This window comes from Schistocerca cancellata, chromosome 1, assembly GCF_023864275.1.
Source record: "Schistocerca cancellata isolate TAMUIC-IGC-003103 chromosome 1, iqSchCanc2.1, whole genome shotgun sequence".
Taxonomy (NCBI): domain Eukaryota; kingdom Metazoa; phylum Arthropoda; class Insecta; order Orthoptera; family Acrididae; genus Schistocerca; species Schistocerca cancellata.
Window position 1 is genome coordinate 870,340,907 of NC_064626.1, and position 25,922 is coordinate 870,366,828.

The 25,922-nt window shown below is 41.8% G+C and overlaps 1 protein-coding gene across 2 annotated transcripts in view; it reads left to right on the forward strand.

Annotated features, from left to right (window-relative positions):
- The window catches only part of LOC126189981 (F-box only protein 21-like), a 104,507-nt gene that overhangs the window by 28,774 nt on the left and 49,811 nt on the right, over nt 1-25,922 (forward strand). For both annotated transcript variants that reach the window (XM_049930983.1, XM_049930984.1), the window contains exons 7-8: nt 20,105-20,314; nt 23,013-23,108. In XM_049930983.1, the coding sequence (XP_049786940.1) occupies nt 20,105-20,314; nt 23,013-23,108 (306 nt within the window). The remainder of the gene's footprint in view (nt 1-20,104; nt 20,315-23,012; nt 23,109-25,922) is intronic.

Genomic DNA, 25,922 nt, shown 5'->3' on the forward strand with positions numbered 1-25,922 from the left:
ATGATAAGCAGTTTTAATGTTTGTTCAGAGACAAATTTAGATTGATAATTAAGTGCAGTAAACTGCTGATTTTATTGCATACAAAATTGAAATAGTCTACCCATCTAAGATTTTTGTCTAGGCATAACCCCAAAAATTTACATTTGTCAGTGTCTACTTTTTTGATGCCACTTAATAATAATTGATAATAATCAATATAGGTTTGGCATGAATTACCAAGTTTAAATAGTAATAGCTAGAATTTGCTAATATTAACTTTTAGACCTTGATCATGGTAGTAAGTAGTTATTTGACTTAAGCCATCAGTTGCAGCCAGTGTCAAGTCATTAGTTTGTTTGCAGAACAACAAAAGTGAGGTATTATCTGAGTAACTTACTAACTGGCAGTACAGAGGTGCCTCTAAATCATTAATGTAGACCAGGAAAAGGAAAGGGCCCAATATGGAGCCCTAAGGTACGCCATGTTTTACTGCTTTGTAGCTGGATTGGAAATGTTTGATCTGATCATTAATTTCATAACTCAGCTTTGTACACTGCTTACAATTGGTTAGATAAGTGATCAGTAGTTGTATGGATGTGGCATTTATATTGTAAGTTTCCAGTTTGCTTAGTAGTATCTCATGGTTCACGGAGTCAAATGCTTTAGTAAGGTCTAGAAATATCCTTATGGTCTGCATTCCCTCATTCGGGGCATCATGCACCTTGTGGAGAAATACAGTAATTGCCGTAATGGTACTGTGATTGCTTTCTGAAGCCCTGCTGTGTTTCTGCTAGTAAATTATTCTTTGTGAAATAATCGTTAAGTTGTCAACAAAACAATTTTAAATATTTTACTGAAAATCTGTATTAGTGATATGGGCCTGAAGTTTGATAGCTCTTCTTTCGATCCTTTATTATGCACAGGTGTAACTGTCCTTTTCTTCAATATATTTGAAAATGTGTGCTCCCTGATACTGCTGTTTGAGGCTTTCCCGGCGCTGCATCTGCTTGATAGGTTCCCGGGATTTACGCCGGATCATATTGTAGAAACCGCACAATATTTCAGCGAGACAACTGCCCGCCATCTTCAGGTGCTACTGTCGCGTCGCTGAGAAGCGCGCCAATTTATATGCTGGCTTTCTAGATCAGCGCAGGCGCCAGCGGGGCATAATGTCATCGAAGACCAATCGTAGACAGCGTCGAATACCAGAGTCCTCTGCTGAAGAAACGGGTCGCGGTCTGCGGAAGCGCGCCGCGGCGTGGGAAAATGCGGCCGGGAGCGACGGACCCCGTTCGCGCGCGCGCGATTTAAGCATCTGCGCTAAGGCTTCCCATCTGCGTTGACTCGGCGCGGTTGCTAATCTGTGGCTGACGATTCCTTAGTGCCGCCAAGGCTGGTTCCCAGGCTTTGCTCAGGTGAAACCCCGTGTCTCTGTTTAATAGGTCACTGCTTATACGTATTTCGACCGCCTCTTTGATGATGGAGTCCCAGTATGTGGAAGCATGCGAGAGGATCTTAGTTTTTTCATAATTCATGCCGTGTCCCGTGTCAAGGCAATGTTCAGCAACCGCAGATTTCTCTGGCTGACCCAACCTCGTGTGACGTTTATGTTCGTCGCATCTGTCTTTGACCGTACGACACGTCTGGCCAATATAAGATTTCCCACACTGGCACGGGATTTTGTATATTCCTGGTCTCCTCAGGCCGAGGTTGTCTTTAACAGAGCCCAGCATCGATTTCACTTTTGCTGGAGGCCGGAAAACACATTTAATCCGATGTTTCTTGAAAATTCTGCCCACCTTAAAAGACACGCCACCGACATACGGTAGAAAAACCAACCCCGTGGTGTTATCTGCTTTCTTGAGGTTTGGAGCGTGCTGGTCGAAACGCGTTCCGGATCTGCTTCTCGGAGTACCCATTCTGGGCAAATACAGAGCGGAGATGGTTGAGCTCTGCCGATAAGCTGTCCTGATCTGAGATGGCTCTAGCCCTATGCACTAGTGTCCGTAATACACCGCTGCGCTGTGAGGGATGATGACAGCTCGTAGCTTGTAAATACAAGTCTGTGTGCGTAGGCTTCCGGAACACACTGTGACCCAAGGAGCCGTCTCCTTTTCTACGCACCAAAACATCCAGAAATGGGAGCTCACCATCTTTTTCTACCTCCATGGTAAAACAGATATTTGGATGGAGGGAGTTCAGATGTTCCAGGAACGAAGGAAGCGTTGCTGTCCCATGCGGCCATACCACAAACGTATCATCTACATATCTCCAAAAACATTTGGGTTTCCGAACCGCCATCTGAAGTGCTTTGTCCTCGAAATCTTCCATAAAAAGATTTGCTACTATGGGAGACAAAGGGCTACCCATAGCAACACCGTCAGTCTGCTCGAAATACTGGTTGTTAAATAAAAAGTAAGTCGAGGTAAGCACATGTTTGAAAAGGTGTAAGACATCCCCTTCGAGCTTGGCTCCTATAAGTTGTAATGAGTCCATCAGAGGCACCCGTGTGAACAAGGAAACCACATCGAAACTCACTAGTAAGTCTGTAGATTCAAGACGCAGGTTCTTCATTCGCCGTATAAAATCTTCTGAGTTTCGAATATGGTGTTCACATTTCCCCACCATGGGACTCAGAAGAGAAGCCAGATGTTTAGCTAGATGGTATGTTGGGGCACCTATATTACTAACGATAGGGCGAAGCGGAACATTCTCCTTATGTATCTTAGGCAGGCCATAAAGTCGTGGCGGAACTGGCGCTCGTTCTCTTAAACTCTTCTTCAGATGGTCAGGAAGTTGGCTGGATTTGAGGAGAGCGGATGTCCTCCGTTGTACGGCATCCGTCGGATCTTTCTGGAGTCGACGATACGCTGTATCCTGTAGTAGGTCCATCATCTTGCCAAAATAAGATGTAGCAGGCATAAGAACAGTGGCGTTACCTTTGTCAGCTGGTAAAATTACTATATCATTGTCTTCTTTTAAAGAACAGAGCGCTCTCCTTTCTTCAATGGTGACGTTCTGCTTGGGTGCAGGCATCCTGGTTATTGATCTACAAGCCTCTCGCCTTATTTCTTCAGCAGCATCATTCGGAAGTTTTAAAACACCTTGTTCAACGGCACTGATGAACTCCTTGATGGGCAAGGTCTTGAGAGTAGGCGCAAAATTAAGTCCCTTTTCTAACACTGACATTGCAGCGTCACTCAGTGGTTTATCTGTGAGATTAAACACAGTCCGTCTGCTAAATTTCCCTTCTTGCAATGACCGGTGTGTAAGGCGTTGGAACTTAGAAGTTTGACGCGCTGTGATTTGCTGCCGCACCCAGTCCAAAAACGCCCAAGTAGAGCTGTCCACCCACTCCCAGGAATCCGCTGACAGACCCGACGAGATCTTTAGGTGAAGTGAGAGCAGGCTTCTGGAGACTTGGTCTAATACTCGTCTAGTATAACGGATTCTTTCTCTCACCAGTGCCCTGCTTGCTCGTTGTTTAATTCTCCTGGCCTCCGCAGAGTCCACATAATGGGTAAACTTGGCGAAAGTTGGTATAGTTTGCTGGTCCCGACATCTCAGTAAGAACGCGAGAGAGCACAACAGTCTCTCCCTCTTGTTGCGGAGTTTATCGAACTCACGTACTGCGTTAACCATCTCCTCCCCGTAGAGGTACCAGATGTGCTGTTTGAGGCTTTCCCGGCGCTGCATCTGCTTGATAGGTTCCCGGGATTTACGCCGGATCATATTGTAGAAACCGCACAATATTTCAGCGAGACAACTGCCCGCCATCTTCAGGTGCTACTGTCGCATCGCTGATACTGCTGTTCATCATATGGGTAATTATTCCAACTAATTCCTTATTGCATTTTTTAATTATAATACTACTCAGTCCGTCCCAGCCAGATGAGGTCTTATTCTTTAACTTATTTATTATGTTTCCTATTTTGTCCACTCTCACTTCCTTAAAGTCAAAAGCAGTTTTCAGCTTAGGGTAAGGCTTTACCATCTGAGTCAGACTTGTGTCATTATCTGGATTCTCCGCTAAAGATATAAAATAATCATTAAATATATTGCAGATTTTATCTGGATCAATAATATGGTTTCCTTCATGTTGGTTTCTGTCAATTTGAGCATCTAACATCGGAGTGACTTTGCAATATCTATTTATTATATTCCGTGAAGTCTTTCCTATGTGTGTTGACTGAGCTATTTCCTTATCTAGGATCTGTCTTCTTAAATTTGAGAGCTGTTCCTGAAATTGTTTTTTAGCTTGATTGTACTTATCCTTAAATATTTGCAATTTAGTTGACTTACGTAGCACACTTAGATCATGTAAGCTGGAAGAGTCAGACTGGTGTTTTTTACATTTTGGTTGTGAGTTACTACTTCCTTAATTTCTTTCACTGGACAGCAAAAATTAAGATACTGTAAAATAATATTATAAAATTTGGCCCATTTTTATCTGGACCCTTTTTGCTGAAGAACTAGTTCCCATTCCTCAGATGCTAGTTTACTTTTAAAAGCATTGTTTTTCTCTTTAAGCATACTTTTATGTTCTATGACCTGAGTCCTTTCTTGGATGCTTGTGTGTCCATTGACATTTGTGGTCAGTAGTGGAAGTCCACATTACAGCATCTAATACTATCTTTTACCTCTTTACTTAGTATTATGTAGTCTGTTCTACTTGAAGTAGACTGAGTTACTCTTGTATCTGAATTTACTGCATCCATAAGATTTTAGGAGTTAAGAGTATCTATTAGCCTCAGTTATGGTTTTTGAGAGATGTTGCCTCTATATTCAAGTCACCAAGGATTGTTACCTCGTTTGTGTCACAGTGTCCCACTATTTTACTAAAAATTTCTATGAAACGCCGTACCTCTGATTTTGGTGGACAATAAATCCCAATAATTTTCTGTTTCACCGTGCCCTTTCTGCAATCTTTGATATGGGGTTCAACGCCTGGTGACTTGAACTTATTCATTTTCAGTGAAAACGGTTTGCAACATCTCTCAAGGCATGCACACAATTTAGTATCCCTACACTAGACAAGTTGTCGGCTATATGTCTGTCATAGATGTAAGTCTGTTTTTGGACTGCTATGTAAAGTTATGATTAAAATTCAGACAGCAAAGTTAGGTAACTGAATATTTTCACTTTCATATCGTGATGTTACAAGCTATAGGTTTTATATGTATAATTGATGATGGAGAGCAAAGACTGGGTTGAACAACATATAAGTAGCTAGCAAGATGCCTGTATAAAGTACGTGATACATATGCCAAAAGGAAGGTTGGGGCAACTGCGTCCAGAAAATCTCGGACCATTAAGTACACCACATGGCCAAGCACTAGCAGACAGCACAACTTGTACTACAGTGGTTGTGTTCCAGAACAGAAAATCTGCCTCAACTACAGAAAAAGATTAACCTCTGCACAATGCAATACGATAAAACAATAGTATAGACTTCAGTTTATATGTATTGGTAAGAAAGTGTAATATGTTGTAAGTGTGTCATTTGACTAAATCAGTAATTGTAAACATGAAGAATTAAGTTGTGAACTTGGATAGGTTACAACAGTCCAGATTCGTAGTGTAAAATATTTACCTAAACGGGATACTTTCAGTGACATAGGAAATTAATATATGTAATATTGGAATTCAAATGAAAAGTAAAAATATATTTAATTTGTTTTGCCCGCGTCTCGTGGTCGTGCGGTAGCGTTCTCGCTTCCCACGCCCGGGTTCCCGGGTTCGATTCCCGGCGGGGTCAGGCATTTTCTCTGCCTCGTGATGGCTGGGTGTTGTGTGCTGTCCTTAGGTTAGTTAGGTTTAAGTAGTTCTAAGTTCTCGGGGACTGATGACCATAGATGTTAAGTCCCATAGTGCTCAGAGCCATTTGAACCATTTTTTAATTTGTTTAATATGAATTATGTTAAACCTAAATAATTTCAAATGGTGGTCTAGAAGTTAAGAATTAACATAATTCAAGTAGTAATCATGTGATAAAGGTGAAAAGGAAGAGAGCAGGGTAGGTTTAAGGGTATTTTGTCAGTGTTCTTGGTTGGGATAAGAACTGTGTGGCCTAAGAGCCATTGATGGTAGTGATAATGTGGTAGGCAGTTTGAACTTTTTCATTTTCAGTGAAAACGGTTTGCAATTGTGAGACTCTGTTATTCAAGAGATGTGTGAACTAGATAAATGTGGGGAATTTATTGACATTAGCGAGTTAGAGTACTGGATGATGCCATTGCTCAAGTAAAAAATTACCTGTGTAGAAACTAATTGTTTGCTTGTGCTGCTATAGGCTAAAATTGTGTTTAATTATTGTGAATATTAGTTCCTGTAGGCCACTGGTTGAGGGAATGTGTTTGATGAGTGTAATAAAACTAAAGTTGAGTCAAAACCTGTGTTGGCATACATCATTGTCCACACAAGCCTTTCCCAGTTTCTTATTTGATGTTTCATATTTGTGCTGTAAATTGTCCATTCACTGTTCTGGATGTATAATACATATAAATAAGACAATAGTATAGTCCTTTATTTATGTGTATTGTACAGGGAACAAAGCAGCTGCACACAACCAGCGCCAACACAAGTATTCAAGCCACTAAATGTACTAAATAGTTGCGTGCTCGCCCACCAGAAACATTGCTGTTGGTTGATCTCTCCAGGTAGAAATCAGCGGTAGCATAATGCATTGCAATGTAACTTAAATGATTTACACAATGTGTATGAGGGGAAAGTTCTCAGGGTACAAGAATGTTACCTGCTCCATATTTAATTGGCATTTGAAATGACATGCCATGACTTCCCACCTACCCAGCTTCACCACCAGTATGACACAGTCCACCCAACTGTCAGAATTGGTGTGAGCTATGGCCACTAACTGGCTGCCCAAGTCCAGCACCAGTCTGGTGTGAGCTATATTTTGTGTGTGACCTTTCTCTGCATTTACCTTTACGCCTCTTAAACATTACCTGTATTTAAATGTCTGAACATAGGTTGGACAAAGGATAGGAGACTTGGAAGAACAAACCCATCCCGAGCACATCAGTTTTCCTTGAAACACATCAGTTTTCCTTAAAAATTACAAATTTATTTCAATATATGGCAACAGTCAGAATGATAATTAAAACTGCAGTCTTCTTTCACCTGAAGTGTAATAATGAAGAGAAAGTTGCTCTTACATAAGCAGTCCTTAAGGCAAGAGAAGCATCAATTCAAATAACAAGCTTCACTTACACAAGCAAATTTAAAATGGAGAAACAATAGTTGAAACAGCTACTGTCCATCACAATAAGTGGGCCGAAACCACCTTTACCCCTGCAGGGGCCACTCTTAAGGGGACACAGTCGCGAACAGGCTCAAAAAAATCGATTTTTTTTTTTAGTCTTAATCTATGCTTCAATTATTTGGCTACAAAATGCCGTTTGTTTCATACAAATATGATTATTAGATTCGGAGTTATTAATTTGTTCGTGAAGCATGGTAACTAGCGCCACGTCCATTTTTGCTGTGTCTTGCGCAGTAGTCAGCATTGACTATAGTACAACAATCATTTATGTTCCACGGGTATAAATACTCTTTATTTGGGTTGCAAGAGAGAATTGTTATTCTTATGTTTGCCAGCCTGTCTGCGTTGTCGACTATCGTTTGTCAGTTTCTTCATCCTAGTTGTTTACGTTTTGGTGATACAAATGTAATGATTTTGTGAAACTTTATAACACAATAGGTAGAATAAGGAAGTTTGGATATAAGCCTAAGTTTCGTGGAAATAAATATGTAAAAATAAACCTCGAAACTGCTAGTTTTGAACAGAGGGCAGAAAATAATATTGAAAGTGAAGTCAGTGCGAGTGTCAGTGCTTCAAGCAAGAAGCTTCTAGGTGCTGCCGTTTTCCAAGTGCCTCTCAAATGCGTGACAATGCAATATGTGGTGTGAACAGTGTTTCTGTTGTTACTGACACAAACATTCTGATCTCCATGAGTTTATTACGTGAACTTATTGAAAAACACACAAATTGTAAAAACTGTGGTGGAAACGTTACTTTGCACGAAGATGTGGTGAAAACCAAGGGAATTGTTTGTAATTTAGTTTTGACATGTTTGGAATGTAGCTGTACTGCCAATACAATGTCATCCCACGTAGCAAGAAGCAGATTGTATAAAAACAATATAAGATTAGTGTATGCACTTAGATCTATTGGAAAAGGGCGAAGTGCAGGTGCTGTTCATTGTGCAGTGATGAACATTCCTCCACCTCCAAGAAAGTTTGATGTTTACAACAAGACTACTGGTGCAGTTGTAGCTGAGGTAAGTGAATCTACAATGTTGAAAGCAGCCAAAGAAGCAGTTCAGTTGAATGATATGAAATCTGACCCAAGGCAAATTTCTGCTGGTTTTGATGACAGTTGGCAGAAACGTGGGCATACATCCCAAATGGCATTGTGTCAGCAACTTCTTTTTATACTGCGAAGGTTCTGGATATTGAAATTATTACCAAGTTCTGTGACATCTGTAGCAAAAATCCCACTATACAACAAGTGTGCAAAAAGGACTATGATGGTTCTAGTGGAGGCATGGAAGTGGCTGGTGTTGCTAACATTTTCAAAAGGTCTGTGCAGTAAGAGGTATTCTCTATACAGACTATCTTGGGGACGGGGACAGTAAGGCTTATCAGAAAGTGGTAGAAGATAAACCTTATGAACCTAGAGTCAAAATTAATAAACTGTTATGTATAGGACATGTACAGAAAAGAATGGGCTCACGACTTCTAAAGATATGTAAGGAAAAAAAGTTAGGTGGTAAAGGGGGCCTGACAAAGGCTGAAATAGACAGGATCCAGACTTATTATGGTATGGCCATTAGAAATAGCTACAACAATGTAGAAGAAATGAGGAGAGCCATCTGGGCTGTATTCTTTCATAAAATTTCAACGTATGAGGAACCACAACATAACCTTTGCCCACAGGGACCTGACAGCTGGTGCAAATTCAACAACCCAGCTATATCTTGCAGCTATAAGCACAAACATTCAATTCCAGAAAAAAACCCTGCTAGCTGTAAAACCCATTTTCAGAGACCTTACCCAACAAGAGCTCTTGAAAAAGTGTCTGCATGGAAAAACTCAAAACCCAAATGAAAGTTTGAATTGTGTCATTTAGACAAGGCTACCAAAAATGTTTTCGTTAGAAAAGAAACACTAAAATTTGGTATTCATGATGCAGTTATGTGCTTCAATGCTGGTGTGTCAAAGAAGACTGATGTATTAAGAGTCTTGGGAGCAAAGGATGGTATCAATACTGAAAGGGGACTGAAAAAGATTGACATGGACCGTATCCGTTATGCTGATATTTCTGCAGGAAATGCTACCAAGGAGGCCAGGATAGCCAGAAGATCAAAGAAAAGAAGATAAAGATCAAGAAGCTGAGCCACAGTATAGCCCTGGAATGTTTTAAGTGTGTCTGTATGACATTGTACATTACTTTCTTGCATGTAAAACTTTAATACCATTTTTCTCAAAACTACATTTTTTGACCTTCTGGTACACTTTTCTCAAAAACTATGACTGCTACAGACATCAGACTTACAGTATCTCTTGTTAATATAACGATGATTAATTAGATAAAAAAAATAGACCAATAGTGATAAAAAGAACAGATTTACAAGCTCCAAGGTGTTTAGAAAAGTTTTAATTTTTTGTCTTATAGAACAAAAAAATAATTACTCATGAAATATATAAAATACATAACCATTTTTTATGTGATTAGAGAATGATGTTTCAGCTGTACACTGTAAAAGTTTCAGGTCTTTATCTCCATTAGTTAATTCAGAAAGTGTACCTGACGTTTGCTCGTTTTAGCATTGATTCCTTGCGGGAGTCCCTCGCGACTGTGTCCCCTTAAAACTCAGTAGACAACAAGTTAGTCACACACAATTTTAAACGGCTGTAAGGCCTTTAAATAAAAGCCCCACATGTATAATAGTGGTATTAAGTAAAGATTTCTAAATTAAATTACACATTAACCAAGACCAAAAATCAATCACCTGAGGAGGAGGGCAAATTTACAACTTTAATTCTTGTAATCTTCCAATGGGTTATAAGAAGTGTGCAACTAAGTTACGCCAAGCTGACTATCAAGAGTAGAGGACAGTGAAGTGCAGATGGAATTTAAACATTCAAAAACTTGAGTTGAAGAGCACAGTATATGTTCATAAATGCAACTACAGAAAACAGATTCTTAGCTTCATTACGTTAGATTCCAAGACAGGGAAAGCTTGAAAAGGCAGTTGCTTAAAACCACCCATTAACTAGAATATCCATAAATCTTAATATGGTTGGCAGCTGCAGCTGGAATCAAAACTCCGTGCGAGAGCTAATGGCCACTGGAGATGCCATCTGGGTACATACAAGAGTACATACATGCGGGTGAGTGCTGTGTTGATTAAAATGTCATGGCTCAGAAGCCAAGGCCGCGAGTTTCGACCACTGCATTTTCGTACATTATCCAAAGAAGTAAATACAAATTCCGTATTGTTCATCTTCAAATGTAGCACAATTTCAGTGTACTACGAAAGTCTGACTGGCAAGACTGTTTGGGATGTTTGTCAATATGGCCAACCCTACGTTCTGAATTTTTTCCTATCTGTGCGAAGAGATGGTTGCTAATAGGAACCTGATGAAATTTGAATCACATACAGTATTCTCTTCACCATAAGAATAATACGAATATAAACATTTTGCCATGTATTCTTTCGTGTTTGCTGCTATCTCATTTAAATCCTGTCTGCCAAATAAACTACGAAACTAGAGTAGAGTGAGACAACAGCAAACGCGGAAGAATGTACGTATCGTGTCATGTTTATATTCGTATTATTCTTATGCCTAATAGTGATACAGTCAGAAATGAAGCACGGCAACTGACTAGATTTTTAAATCTAAGATGACTAATTTCTGTGCAGAATTTGATGTACTAAAGAAGCGGCCGCAAAGATTTTCAAAGGGAGAAAAATTTTCGCCTAACTCTCGTTCAGAACATGTTATATCATACACAGTCTATTATTTGGTTCTTGTTGATTATTATCAAAGAAAGCAGCAGTGTAAGTTACAACAAATAGCAGTCTCTTGCCATTGTTTCGCTAATGAGACAATTCCTCTTTCTTTTTTTTTTTTTTTTTTTTTTTACGCGGCGGTAGCGTGCACAAAAGCAAGCCAAGCCGCGACAGGCGTAAACACGCACTATCAGAATGCGACAAACAATGCATGACACAGTGCAGTAATGCATTTTCAGCTTAAGATTGACGCAAACACCTATAACAAAGAAAACGGCACTTATCAGATCAAAGCAAAATAAGCAATCGATTCAAACCAGACGAAGCACGTGAAAAAGGAAGGACACCTGTATAAATACGGACGGAGCAACTGACGCATAGCAATAGCTATGTGGTAAAGCTTAACTGCTAAGCTTAAGACTCGAACCAAACTACTGTAGCTGTATCGTCATTCATTCGGCCTAAATTGTGTCTCATATTACAATGGACCAACTTTGTTTCGATTTGGAGGTGCGGCCTACAACTTTTCTCTCCCCTTGAATTTCGAGTCTCAAATTTCAGGTGCGGCTTAGATTCGGGAAATTTTTTTTTCCTTTATTTCGAGTCTCATTTTTCAGGTGCGGCTTAGATTCGAGTGCGGCTTAGATTCGAGTAAATACGGTAAGCTGTTTAGATCTTTTAAAACTGAATAAAGCCCTTAAAGTAACGTAACATTTGCTAAGCAATTGCTTAACTCTAAGTGAAGTGAATGAGGTTGAAACCTATTAATTATAAACAGAAATTTCAATTATCTTACCAAAGATCTTAATATAAGAGGAGAAGACGCTTACAATAATCAATAGCAGACTAAGCAACAGACACCGAATGCTCTTCTGAAACTACACAATAGATACAAGCTTGCCTGCCTAACACTGACTTCAGGCTTAGTATTTATAGATAACTTTGAGGTTGCAGATTCTCAAGATTTAAACGCATCTAAAACAAATTTAAAAGAACCAAAAGATGTAAAATACAGGATGGAATGTAACAATATTATGAGAATGAAAGTTGTTACTCACCATATAGCAGAAATGCTGAATTGCAGATAGGCACAACAAAAGACTCTCACAATTATAGCTTTCGGCCTTTAAGGCCTTTGTGAACAATACACACACATACGCATGCGCGCGCCCACACACACACACACACACACACACACACACACACACACACACACACACACACACACAGATTTCAGTCTCAGGCAACTGAAACCACACTGCGAGCAGCAGCACCAAAGCGTGATGGGAGTGGCGACTGGGTGGTTGTAAGGAGAAGACTGGGGCAGGTAGGGGGACGGATAGTATGGTGGGGATGGGAGACAATGAAGTTCTGCAAGTTAGATGGAGGGCAGGGGATAGATTGGAGGGGGAGGGGGAGAATAGTGGAAAAGGATAGAAATAAAAAGCCTGGGTCTGGTGGTGGAATGATGGCTGTGTAGTGCTGGAATGGGAACAGGGAAGGGGCTGGATGGGTGAGGACAGTGACTAACGAAGGTTGAGGCCAGAAGGGTTACAGGAACATAGGATGTGTTGCAGGGAAAGTTCCCAGCTGCGCAGTTCAGAAAAGCTGCTGGTGGTGGTGGTGGTGGGAAGGATCCATACCGCATAGGCTCGTCTTTCGCTATCGAAAGCTGGGGTGACTCCATCAGATTTCATCCTGGTTCCCCATTTTGCATTCATTTCATCCTTTTCTTGAATTTTCACATGCATTTGGATGTATTTCTGCGAAATTTTTTGGATATAATTCTACATTATTTACGTAATTTTTCACATTTTCCCCCCACCATGGATCCTTGCTCCTTCCATCTGTGTCAATACAGGAAAGTTTCCTTATCCTTAGCGAGACCCATATACTGTTCCTGCATTATTGCCTAGTTCGTGGAATCCTCCCAGTGGCCTCACCATCAAATTACCCATCTCCGGCTGCTACCCCTACTTCCACAATGACCTCTGCCTGTTCAGGTTTCACTAATCCTTAGCGCTCACAAACATAGCACTGCAAAACCATATCAACCAAGCCCAAACCTCCTTGCAGTACCTTCTCTCATTTGCAAAATTCTCCTGCTATTCAATCACAAATTCCTTGAACTCGTAACGCACATTGAAACTCTTTCCCTCCAGCAACATGAGCAACATGCACAATGCCACCTCAAAAAGCTCTCCATCTTGCTCACTTCCTGCCCCCGCCTTGGAGTACCACTGTCCAGCAACTCTACAACAACTTCAAAGGCTCCACCACTGTTTTTTTGAACCGCAAGGATTACCTGGTAGAATGACTCAGAGCTGTCAGATACATCCACCTACAAACCTTGCCACAGTGACCCCATTCCAGAAATCCAGCAGGATCTCCAGTCACTCCTCAAAGCCGTAGGCCCATCCTGGAACCTCTCCCCAGAGTCCATCTTTCTACTCACCCATACCACTCGCTGCACTCCTACCTTCTACATGCTTCCTAAAGTCCATAAGCGTAACCACCCAGGATGCCCCATTGTGGCTGGTTACTGTGCCCCCACTGAGAGAATCTCTGCTCTTGTAGACCAACACCTTCAGACTACTACCTGGAACCTGCCCTCCTATATAACAGATACCAACCATTCCCACCACCGACTCTCCACACTTCATCTTCCTCTACCACACGGTGCCTTGCTCGTCACTATTGATGCCGCCTCCCTGTACACCAACATTCTTAATGCCCCCGGACTTAACGCTATCGAACACTACCTTTCCCAAAGCCCGAAGGATTCCAAACCAACAACCTCATTCCTAGTTGCCATGACCAACTATGTCCTCACCCACAGTTACTTCTCCTTTGAAGGCATTACCTACAAACAAATCCGGGTACAGCTATTAGCACCCTCATAGCACCATCCTATGCCAACCTATTCATGGACCATCTAGAGGAATCCTTCCTAAAAACCCAGAATCCCTCACCTGGTTCAGATTCATTGATAACATCTTTGCTATATGGATTGAAGTTGAGGGCACCCTATCCACATTCATCCAGAACCTCAGCAACTTTTCCCCCATTTGCTTCACCTGGTCCTCCTTGACCCAACAAGCAACCTTCCTATATGTTGATCTCCACCTCAAAAGATAGCTACATCAGTACCTCCGTCCATATCAAACCATCAGCAATACCTCCACTTTGACACTGCTACCCATTCCATATCAAGACGTCCCTTCTGTATAGCCTAGCCACCCGTGGTCGTCACATCTACAGTGATGAGCTGTCCCTCTCGAAATATACAGAGGTTCTCACTGAAGTCGTCACTGACCATAATTATCCTACCCACCTTGTACAAAAACAAATCTCCCATGCCTTATCTTTCCAGTCTCCCACCACCTTCCAAAGACCCACCGTCTGGCCACAGAGTAGCATTCCCCTCGTAACTCAATACCATCCAGGCCTGGAGCAACTGAATTCCATTATTCGTCAGGGTTTCGATTACCTCTCATCTTGCCCTGAAATGAGAAATGTCCTGCCCCACTATCCTTCCCAGCCCTCCCACAGTGGTATTCCACTGTCCACTGAACCTACACAATATACTTGTCCATCCTTAAACATCCCCTGCTCCCAATCCCTTACCTCATGGCTCATACCCCTGTAATAGACCTAGATGCAAGACTTGTCCCATACATCCCCCCCCCCCCACCACCACCACCACCACCACCACCACCACCACCACCACCACCACCACCACCTACCCCAGTCCAATCACTAACATGACCTATCCCATCAAAGGCAGAGCTACGTGTGAAACCAGTCATATGGTCTACAAGCTAAGCTGCAACCACTGTGCTGCATTCTATGTGGGCATGACAACCAACAGGCTATCTGTCCACATGAATGGCCACTGACAAACTGTGACAAAGAAACAAGTGGACCACCCTGTAGCTGAACACACTGCCAAACATGATGTCCTTCATTTCAATGACTGCTTCACTGCCTATGCTGTATGGATCCTTCTTACCAACACCAGCTTTTCTGAATTTTACAGATGGGAACTTTCCCTGCAATACATCCTACGTTCCCATAACCCTCCTGGCCTCAACCTTCATTAGTCACTGTCCTCACCCATCCAGCCTCTTCCCTGTTCCTATTCCAGCACTGCATAGCCTTCATTCCACCACCACACCCAGGCTTTTTATTTCTCTCCTTTTCTACTACTTCCACCTCTCCCCCCCCCCCCCCCCCGACCTCTCCCCTGCCCTCTGTCTAACATGCGGCACTTCACTGTCTGCCATCCCCTTCCGTACCCCAGGCTTCTCCTTACCCCCACCCAGTTGCCACTCCTATCACACATTGGTGCTGCTGCTTGCAGTGTGGTTTCAGTTGCCTGAGCCTGTAGTCGTGTGTGTGAGTTGCATTTGCGCATGCGTGTGTGTGTGTGTGTGTGTGTGTGTGTGTGTGTGTGTGTGTGTGTGTGTTAACAGAGGCCTCAATGGCCGAAAGCTATAATTGTGAGAGTCTTTTTGTTGTGTTTAACTGCGATACAGCATCCCCACTACATAGTGAGTAGCACATTCCTTCTTATAATACTGTTAAATTTAAAAGAACTTTAGTTTAAACATCAAAAGCTGATTCAGCATTGCTTAAAACTTACAACAGATAAGGAATGACTTAAAGCTGAGTAACAATAAATGGAAACACCAGTGCACATTATCGCTGGCAGAATTGGTTAGGATAATTCAAAGACAAATTTACTGACTACGAGGTTCTAATAGACTGGCTGCCTGGACAACACTTCTTACACATACATAAACAGAAATCACTAAGCAATTCAGGAGAGTTACACTTGTGGCTTCAAATAGGTTTCAGTAGTTGCGGAAAACCTAATCTTTCAAACTCCACAGGCAAGGTTCACTGAGGGCAAAAATACAGTATGTACCGTAACTTCTTTAGTACTCCATATGCTATCATTCAAAGCACTATTTCGGCCACCAACATCCAAACTGCACACGGTGAGAACACTCCAGAAGGCAACTTGTTGGCGCTCTCTCTCTCTCTCTCTCTCTCTCTCTCTCTCTCTCTCTCTCTCTCTCTCTCCCCCCCCCCTCCCCCTCCCACTCTCCCCCCTCTCCCCTCCCCCCTCCTCCTCTCCCCCCTCCCTCCCCCTCTCTCTTTCTAAACCCCAGAAATCAGCCACAGTGGATGCTATCGTGCATATGGCTCCAAATACAAGAGGCCCCAACAGCCACCATGTCAACAGGTTGGCCCCTCAGTCCGTACCTGCTGCCACCTTGTACCATCATCATCTCACCGTCTGCGGCATGGGTACCAACTTTTCCTCAGTTGCAAACTGCAACAAACCAAGTGAATCATTGTGACACTCATGCCTCCTACCAGGATGTCAGTCAGTCAGGGAATCCAAAGATACCACAATGCTGCCACGGCTCATATATGCCAGAAAATGTATTATCAGCTTCACTTCTGATATGCCATTCAGCACAGATAATTCATGAAGTCAGTGTGTCATTTGTAGAGTGAGATTTTCCACATCCTTGATATCTGTTGGCTGATGAAAGATGTTAGTGGGTTCAGGTAGTTAGTAAGTAGGAAGTAACCCACTTTTAGGAGGTTTTTTGATAGTTTTTGCAGATCAGCATTGTACCAATCTTGTGCTATCAGTGATGTGAGCCCCAGACCAGTGCTTCTACATGCTGGGTGGAGTTGTTTGGTCTGTGGAGCCATGAAGGAAAGGCATGGAGTGCATGTGACCTTCATGATGCCAAAGAAATCGTAACAACATTGATGTTCTGTTTCTGATTGTACTATCGTTCTGAGCCTCGTGTGAGATGGATGCATGACAATATCTACCTGGAATGTAATGCATGTGTAGTAAATTCATTAAGAGAAGTTAGTTGTACATTGTAGGAAATACATAGAGTTCATCTTCTGAGTGTGTTACTCCACTGGAACAAGAAAAGTCTCTTTTCAGCATCTTCAACACATGGGATTGAAGTCCATGAGTGAGAAGCTGTGTCATAATTGAAGGATACTGAATAGTAGGACCCTTACAGCATTGGTAAGAGAAGCACGAAACCTAAGAAGGTACTGAAGCTACAGATGGACTACTGGACTGTTTCAATGGCCTATTCCTAACAGCCCTGTTGGGGAAATAAAGAACAAGGAAACATTCCAGTAGCTTGTGCCGGCCTCTCAGTAGTGGTAGCTTCTGCCAGCCTGGCTACACAGTTGGGTAGCCCTACACCTACCTTCTGTGCCCACAATGGTTCCTCATGAATAAATCTATTTATTACACCAGTTTGTGTAAGGTCATCACTTGATAACTGGTTGAAATAAGTTTTTTGCGTTCCGTCTGACAGTTCTGGTGTCGCATGTTTCCATAAAAAAAAAATAATAAAAAAATGGTGAATTTTGTTTCTTGATGAATGTGGGAAACTCAAAAATCTTTTTTAATACCTTTCCATAGCTGTTCAATATGCCCACTTGAGATGCGCAGCATATGCAAATGCGGTATTCAAATTGTCCCCACACTGCAGCAAGCATGTCTCGAGTTACAGCTTCCACAGCTGCTGTTGTGCAATGTCTCAGGTCACTCATTGTTGGTAGCAGAGGCACATAAACTGTCTTTTATAAACCCCCACAAGAAATAATCACATACAGTAGGGTCCAGTGACCTTGTAGGCCAGTAATGTAAAACTGAATCATTTGGTCCAGTGCGACCAATCCAGTGTTCAATAATCCTTTACTTTGAAAATTCCAACAGTTTCAGATGCCAGTGTGGTGGTGCCACGTCCTGTTTGTAAATGAAGTCATGTGGATCAGTCTCCAACTGTGGGAAAAGAAAGTTCTCAAGCATATCGAGATATGTATGTCCTGTAACAATTGTCTTGGCAAAGAAAAATGGACCGTACACCTTTTCCCATGAAATTGCACAAAACACATAAAATTTTGGAGAGTCCCTCTCATGCTGTACAGCTTCATGTGGATGTTCCGTGCTACATATTCTCACATTATGATGGTTCACCTTTTCATTTAAATGGAATGCTGCCTCAAGTGTGGCAGGAAACTGTTGTCCTCCATCTTGCCAAGAACGAAATTACAGAACTCCACACATTGTTGTTTGTCACCTTCGTGAAGAGCTAGCAGTAGCTGAATTTTGTATGGTTTCATGTGTAAATGTTAATGCAAAACACTCCAGAGGGACATAGAGGCTATGTTGAGCTGTCAAGCTGCACAGTGAACGGATTTCTGCAGACTCCTTGTGAAACTATGCCAGATGTGTTAGATGTCTGTGTCAGACACTAGGGGACGGCCCCGGTGATTTGCTGTTACATGAGCAACCTGTTCCTCGGAATTATTCATGCCATCGTCTAATGCTCTGTGCTGTTGGAGGATCCGCACCATACCTAATACAAAAGTCACGCTGAACAGTTATTACTGACCTGCACTGAGCAAAATGTAGAACACTTGCTGTTGACCTGACACTATTTTTACTAGAATTGAAGTGGGCGCACACTGCTGCTACCTAGTGGGAACCATGTAAAACTCAAGAGTTTGCTCTTTCCAACAGTATGTTCATGCACACGTCTCAAATAACAGAATAGTTACGATTTTTTTTTTTTTTAATCTGATGATTCTTTTTGATACACCCTATATATAAATACACGTATAATATATAAAGGGGAAACATTGTTACAGAAAATCTTAAAGTACTTGACTGTTTTACTTCAAATTTTTTCACAATACTTCAACATTCAGACATAGGTGGACAGGCTGTATATTTTTGTAATGTATTATGTATGTACATATATATGTAATTAATATATAAAAGGGAAATGCAGTTATCAAAAATTTCAAAACGATCTTGACTGATTTACTTCACATTTTTACACGATACCTGAACTTTCAGATGGATAGTGAAATAAGAGTGGAACCCAAAATCTACACCTATGGTACATATGTAGTGATTATTTCTGATTCTGAAGATGCTGTTTTATTGCATACAGTCCCGGGATTTCGTAACACAATATTCTGCATGCTTTTAGTTAGATAGGACATTTCTGATGATATATTTTTGGGCTTTACAAGGAGTGTACTGTGAACTGCACAATGAATTACTTTCAACAAGTCAAAGAAAATGTCAGTTGCTAATACTTTGTTTAAATTGTGTGTGTGTGTGTGTGTGTGTGTGTGTGTGTGTGTGTGTGTGTGTGTGTGTGTGTGTGTGTGTGTGTGTGTGTGTGTAAACATTTAACTGTGCAGCTAACATTACAAGAGATCTTCATGACCTGAATGTGTACTCAAAGCCAAAATTGTTCTCATACAGGCAAACAATTTTTGCTTGGAGTACAGATCGTGGTTATGAAGATCTCCTGTAATGTTAGTCACAAATCCATCATCTTGGAGTTTGAGAACACTCGCACTTCATTTCCATGAAAAAACTTGGCAAAGTTCGATGAACTGCTCCAACAGTTTGGCATGGCTCAGCTAGTGAACTTCCCAAAGACATGGTAAATCTCCATATTCACAAATGAGTTCTAGAAAACATCTTGTACTGTAGATGATTAAACGCTTTCGCTCAGGTAGCATTAGAAATTTTCACTAATCTGCTGAGTAATTAATTGTACACTTTTTTTTTAAACAAGCATTTTCCTTGTGAATTGTGCAGTGTATAGGAATGCAAAAAGGGGCAAAATATATCTTGCCCTGTTGAGTCCTTCAGTAGGATGAAGGGTAATAGCTCCTCACAAATTCCCAATGTTTCATTCACTGCCCTAATCTATTATTTTGTATCAGATAAGTCCAGTGACAGATGCAGTGGCAAAGAAAATACAACAGCGTTGGTTACATTCATTGTTATTTGCAACTGCACATCTGTAATTTCCAGTTAGGCTCATTACATGGCACTTGATTTCTTCTACATAGAAAAAATGTTAGAGCAGTGGATAAATAATTAAAGATTTTACATGTAAAATTCATCCCAATATGATACTTTTTTCAACTTTCTCTAGTGTGAAAAAATATTGCTACCTTATAATACTGGAAACATTTATAATCATATCATAAATCTGTTTTAGGTTGTTGAACGAATAGCAAACAACTTAGAAGTGGCTGGCCGTCAACGCACTCACAGCAGTTGCCGCCGCATGCGAATGCGGAGTAACTTGGAGCTGCTTCACTTGGTTAGCCCTAGTGACCTGAGTTGCATTCTGCATCTGGCTCGTTACTATATGTTGTATAATATGGATCTAGGTGATCTAACAGAAACCATTGAAGCTGTTAGAGATGTGAGTAAATTACTTAATTTCTTAGCTTCTAACAGGTTTTCATAGTTGTCTGCAGCACCAGCACAATTCTTGTCTTTCTCCCCCTCCCTCTTTCTCCCCCCTCCCTCTTTCTCCCCCTCCCCGGGTTCCCGGGTTCGATTCCCGGCGGGGTCAGGGATTTTCTCTGCCTCGTGATGGCTGGGTGTTGTGTGCTGTTCTTAGGTTAGTTAGGTTTAAGTAGTTCTAAGTTCTAGGGGACTTATGACCACAGCAGTTGAGTCCCATAGTGCTCAGAGCCATTTGAACCATTTTTCTTTCTCCCCCTCCCTCTTTCTCCCCCCTCCCTCTTTCTCCCCCCTCCCTCTTTCTCCCCCCTCCCTCTTTCTCCCCCCTCCCTCTTTCTCCCCCCTCCCTCTTTCTCCCCTCCCTCTTTCTCCCCCCTCCCTCTTTCTCCCCCCTCCCTCTTTCTCCCCCCTCCCTCTTTCTCCCCCCTCCCTCTTTCTCCCCCTCCCTCTTTCTCTCCCTCCCTCTTTTTCCCCCCTCCCTCTTTTCCCCCCCTCCCTCTTTTCCCCCCCTCCCTCTTTTCCCCCCCTCCCTCTTTTTCCCCCCTCCCTCTTTTTCCCCCCTCCCTCTTTTCCCCCCCCCCTCTTTTCCCCCCTCCCTCTTTTCCCCCTCCCTCTTTTCCCCCCTCCCTCTTTTTCCCCCCTCCCTCTTTTTCCCCCCTCCCTCTTTCCCCCCTCCCTCTTTTTCCCCCCTCCCTCTTTTTCCCCCCTCCCTCTTTTTCCCCCCTCCCTCTTTTTCCCCCCTCCCTCTTTTCCCCCCTCCCTCTTTCCCCCCCTCCCTCTTTTCCCCCCTCCCTCTTTTTCCCCCCTCCCTCTTTTTCCCCCCTCCCTCTTTTCCCCCTCCCTCTTTCTCCCCCCTCCCTCTTTCTCCCCCCTCCCTCTTTCTCCCCCCTCCCTCTTTCTCCCCCCTCCCTCTTTCTCCCCCCTCCCTCTTTCTCCCCCTCCCTCTTTCTCCCCCTCCCTCTTTCTCCCCCTCCCTCTTTCTCCCCCTCCCTCTTTCTCCCCCTCCCTCTTTCTCCCCCTCCCTCTTTCTCCCCCCTCCCTCTTTCTCCCCCCCGCCCTCTTTCTCCCCCCCCCGCCCTCTTTCTCCCCCCCCGCCCTCTTTCTCCCCCCCGCCCTCTTTCTTCCCCCCCGCCCTCTTTCTCCCCCCCGCCCTCTTTCTCCCCCCCGCCCTCTTTCTCCCCCCCGCCCTCTTTCTCCCCCCCGCCCTCTTTCTCCCCCCCGCCCTCTTTCTCCCCCTCGCCCTCTTTCTCCCCCCGCCCTCTTTATCCCCCCATTTTCCTTTGGGAAACTAAATACTGAATTTTTCATGCTCAGATATATGTTTGATGTTTATTACTTTCAGTCCATTAATTCAGCTGATATTTTAAAACTATTGTCATGTGTAGAAGTTATTTAAAAAAAATTTGCTGAATGATCATTCTTATTTAAATAATTTGGGTGAAACCATTGAAAGTATCAGTGAACCATACCAGTTCCTGTAATCAAGTGGAGTTCAAAGTCTAATTTCTCCCTGAGCCAAGTTGCTTTATCTGGAAGACTCCAAATTTGTACTCAGTGTTGGTGAGGCTGCATGGTAACACCAATAGTGATGGAGGGAAACAGCTTTGTGAATGTGAAGATGACACCACTTCCGTCATCTGGACATGGGTTAAAAGTGGTAGTGGTAGTGAAGATCAGTACTCAAACTGTAGTCCCCCAGCACAATATACTTCGAAGGCCACTTGTCCACAAGGACTGTACTACAGTGACAGGGTAGCCAGGCAGCTACCAGTCCAGATTCAGACACGCATCCTGTCTGGTAGTTGAATGCCTTGAGGTGGTAATCCCTCAGTAGACAACTTGGCAGTGTGAAGACGCCACGTAGTCTGTGTAAAATGTTCTGCTCACGCAGGTGACTGCAGTTCTGGAGCAGAGGTCCAGAGTAGGTGATGGGCTGCACGCAGTCTTAGTCTTGAAGTTTGAGGTTGGCACAGTGTCGTAGCTCGGCATCATGCACACACCTGGATGCTGTCTGAGAACATCTGAGCACAATGAATGAGCATATCTGACTCAAGTGCTAACTATGCGAATCCAGCTGGCTAATGTTGTTCTCTTCTCTTCAGCATTTTAGCCCAGAAACCTTTTTAAGTTAGCGTCCCCATTCGTCACTATGGCCTGCTTTTCTCGTTCAATCAGTTCTTCATGCTGCTTAGCCATAGCTGAAAGGTGTCTTAATTTTGCTTTTCAGAAGTGGTAGCAGATGTATTTCGCAGTGTTGGCGTACTGAATAAGTACACTTGCACTCTGAATATATCTCCTTAAATCGTAATGTGTGGTCACCATAATCACGGCACCTCTTTTCCAATGACAGTTTTGCTTCATTGGTGCCAGGCAGTACAATGCTCCAAACTAGATTGTGGTGCAGCAGTATTTTCCTGTAGCCTTTTTGATCAAATAAAAACAGTGAAATTCTGTACTTTGCTGTGCTAGAAGGTCATATCAGGAAAAAAGTGACAAAATTGTGTTACTGATGGGTGTGGGTGATAGATATATTGCAAACTAGTAAATGTGTACAGTCCAGCAAGACAAGATTTTTAATAATGGAAAGTAGACATTGCGTTTTAGTCTTTGTGCCTAAAAGAGTTCATACTTTAACAAACCCTTCCTTTTTACAGAATATGGAACGTCGCCTAAGGGATCAAGCTGAACACATAATGCAGATGTTGCAAGTTTATGAAACACACAGAACTTATGTCCAAAGTTCTCCTGAGGTATGTAATTTATGATCAGAAAGTATTCTTTATTACATAGCTTTTCTGCCAAAGTGGAGAAAAATAGTTTAACATTGTGTAGACATAATTCACGCACCAAAACAATTTTTTTTTTTTTCCTGATTGATATCCACATAGTGAATTTTGTAGTGGTACTTCGTATTGAGAGCTGTGTAAAATGGCATACCAGTCAGTAGGAACATGCAATGAGAATAATGAAATAGTTCAGACTTTACGGCAGTGTCCACATTTAAATGAGACTGAACAGATTAATCTAGTCAGGGAGTCCTTTTGACTGGCGGGCTAGGAGTAGTTCAGAGAAGTGTGCTTCCTGTGGTATTTCCAGTACTGCCATGGGAGCTGTTGAGCAGTCTGAGTATGGTCATTTGACCAAGAAGAGGGGGGGGGGGGGGCAGGTATATAGCAGAGCCCTTTAACGGGTGAATAAATGTGTTTTTCTGACTAGTGTGCTCCCTCCAGTTGTCGACAGTGCTGTTGCAGGAGATGATTGAAGTGTGAGAATGGAAGCTTGTAAGTTAAAAAGCTTCTTAAGAATGTACAAAAGCTCCCATTAAGAACAAGAACATACTTTATGTATATAATATTTTTTATACATGTATACATGGTTTAAGTGATAACTGTTCACAATGTACCACTGTGGTGTATGTGGAATAAAGATGAACAGTTTGATATAGGGCACTTCTATCAAGGTGGGAAATAGCCACAAATTGACCAACAAAAGCAATCTAAGCTGCAGTGCTAGTGTGCCACACAAGATATCAGCTAAAATTGCCCACAAATATTAAAAACATGGTCTTGCACTTACAAAATGTGGAACAGACTTTCACGTAAATTTTGCCCCAAAATACTATGCATTATAATGGCATGAATTTAATAAGAAGTTTTGTATGTCTGGCCATTTTACTACAAAACTACTGTGCTTATAAGGGTTAAGTCTAGATCAAATTATAACTGCAATTAGTTTGTACATAATGTTTACAGAAGTCTCTTTTTTTCTTTCATTACCCTCACAGGAAAGTTTTAATTGATAATAGTAATGAAACAGCCAACTAAGCTGGTGGCATAAGGGAATGAAAGGATATTGAAAATATCAAATTGTTCAGCTAGACTTCCCCTATACCACTGTGTATGTTGTAAACAATCATCGTTTACACCCTGAACATGTAATTCAATGATATAACAATTTCATAGATGTGAGAGTACATTATGTAGTACAAATGTGCTGAAAACTGTTTTTCCTCATATTTCTGTGGTGGGTTGAATATGCCTTACTCAAACTTTTATGCTTCTCTTAACATTGACATGCTTCAAGATGGGATACACTAGATTATGCACTGGCCTTTCTGAAGAAGTGAATGAATTATAGTGGAATCAGTCTCCGTATTGGGACATTTGCCAAAGTTTATTTAATTTATGCTGACAATAAAATATTGATGATGCCTGAAATGATTTTTAATAGCAAAGAATCTACTATGTTCTAACTTACAGCCAATGCATAAAGAGCCTTAGAACTCGTCTAGAACTCCTGTTCCAGAGCTAAAAATCTGCATTGCTTAATGTGACAAAACTAATTTGATAATTGTATCTAGGCGGTTAATAAATACACAGTAACACTGAATAGTAACAGTGGCCTCATAAAATGGCAAAATGAAAATAAATTATCAATATCGTAGCTTATCTAAAGTGAACTAGGTGTCTGACCCTGTGTATTGGAAGCAGTGCTGTCATGAGACTGTGCAGGCAACTGTTGAAATCCTCACCGTATTCAACTGGAGCACCTCTGAGCCTCTGATGTGGTGTGAAAGCTCCACTTCTGGAAAGAACACTCCATGAATGTTACCACTACAGGGCACACACATTTCCTCTCTTCACAGTCCATTTCTTTAATTGCTTCATTGATTTGATATTTACTCCAAAAACCAAGAATCAATGCATAGGGTGGACTGGTAGCTCTTATTCAGTCAGTCAATAAAGTGTCACAATATTGTAGCAACGTGTCTCAGGCCTTTGCATCATTAAAAACTAGTGGATGTGTGTTACCATATTGAGTCCCACTGCCAGAAATTTAACAGGATTTATTGTTATAACTTTGTTAGTATCAACTAGTTGCAGTGTTTTCTTATGTTACAGTATATTGTTACTTATGATTGTAGGTGGAAGCATAATATTAAGGACATCTTTTATGCCACAATTCCCTCCTTCCTTACTAAATCAAATCAAATAGCTAGAAAAAATTCTTGCTCAATTGAAAAGCACTTCTGGGTTGCTCTGCATTATCTTTCTGAACATTTACCATTCAAGAGTTGTGCTACTGTTTGGATAAAATTCTTTTTGATCACATCATCTAAAAAAATGGAAAGTGTTTGTTTCACCTGAGTGGACTTTGGCATGCTACACTTACTTCAAACCAGTATTGCTTCCTTTGTATAGTACTCAATGTTTGTACATAACTTGTATCTCATCACGTTTTAGTCTGTTCAGATGTATGCTTGTGTGTGTATGGGTTGCTGGTTTAATTTTTTACTTGGAGTTTTATTTTTAAAAGATGCCTATGTCTGTAGGTGCCCTTGACACTAGGAAGTCAGTTTAATATTTTTATCTTATGACTCACTCTCTGAGAACTTGTCATTACTTTCTTTTTACGAAAATGTTCACATTTAGTGCATGTTTTGATTCTTCTAGCATGTTTCACATGCCATACTGTGCATATGTTTATTTTGACACTTCAAGTTTGCTACTTTGCATCATAGTTTAGGATGTCACTTCTTTCACCTGACAAGCAACTTAAATTTT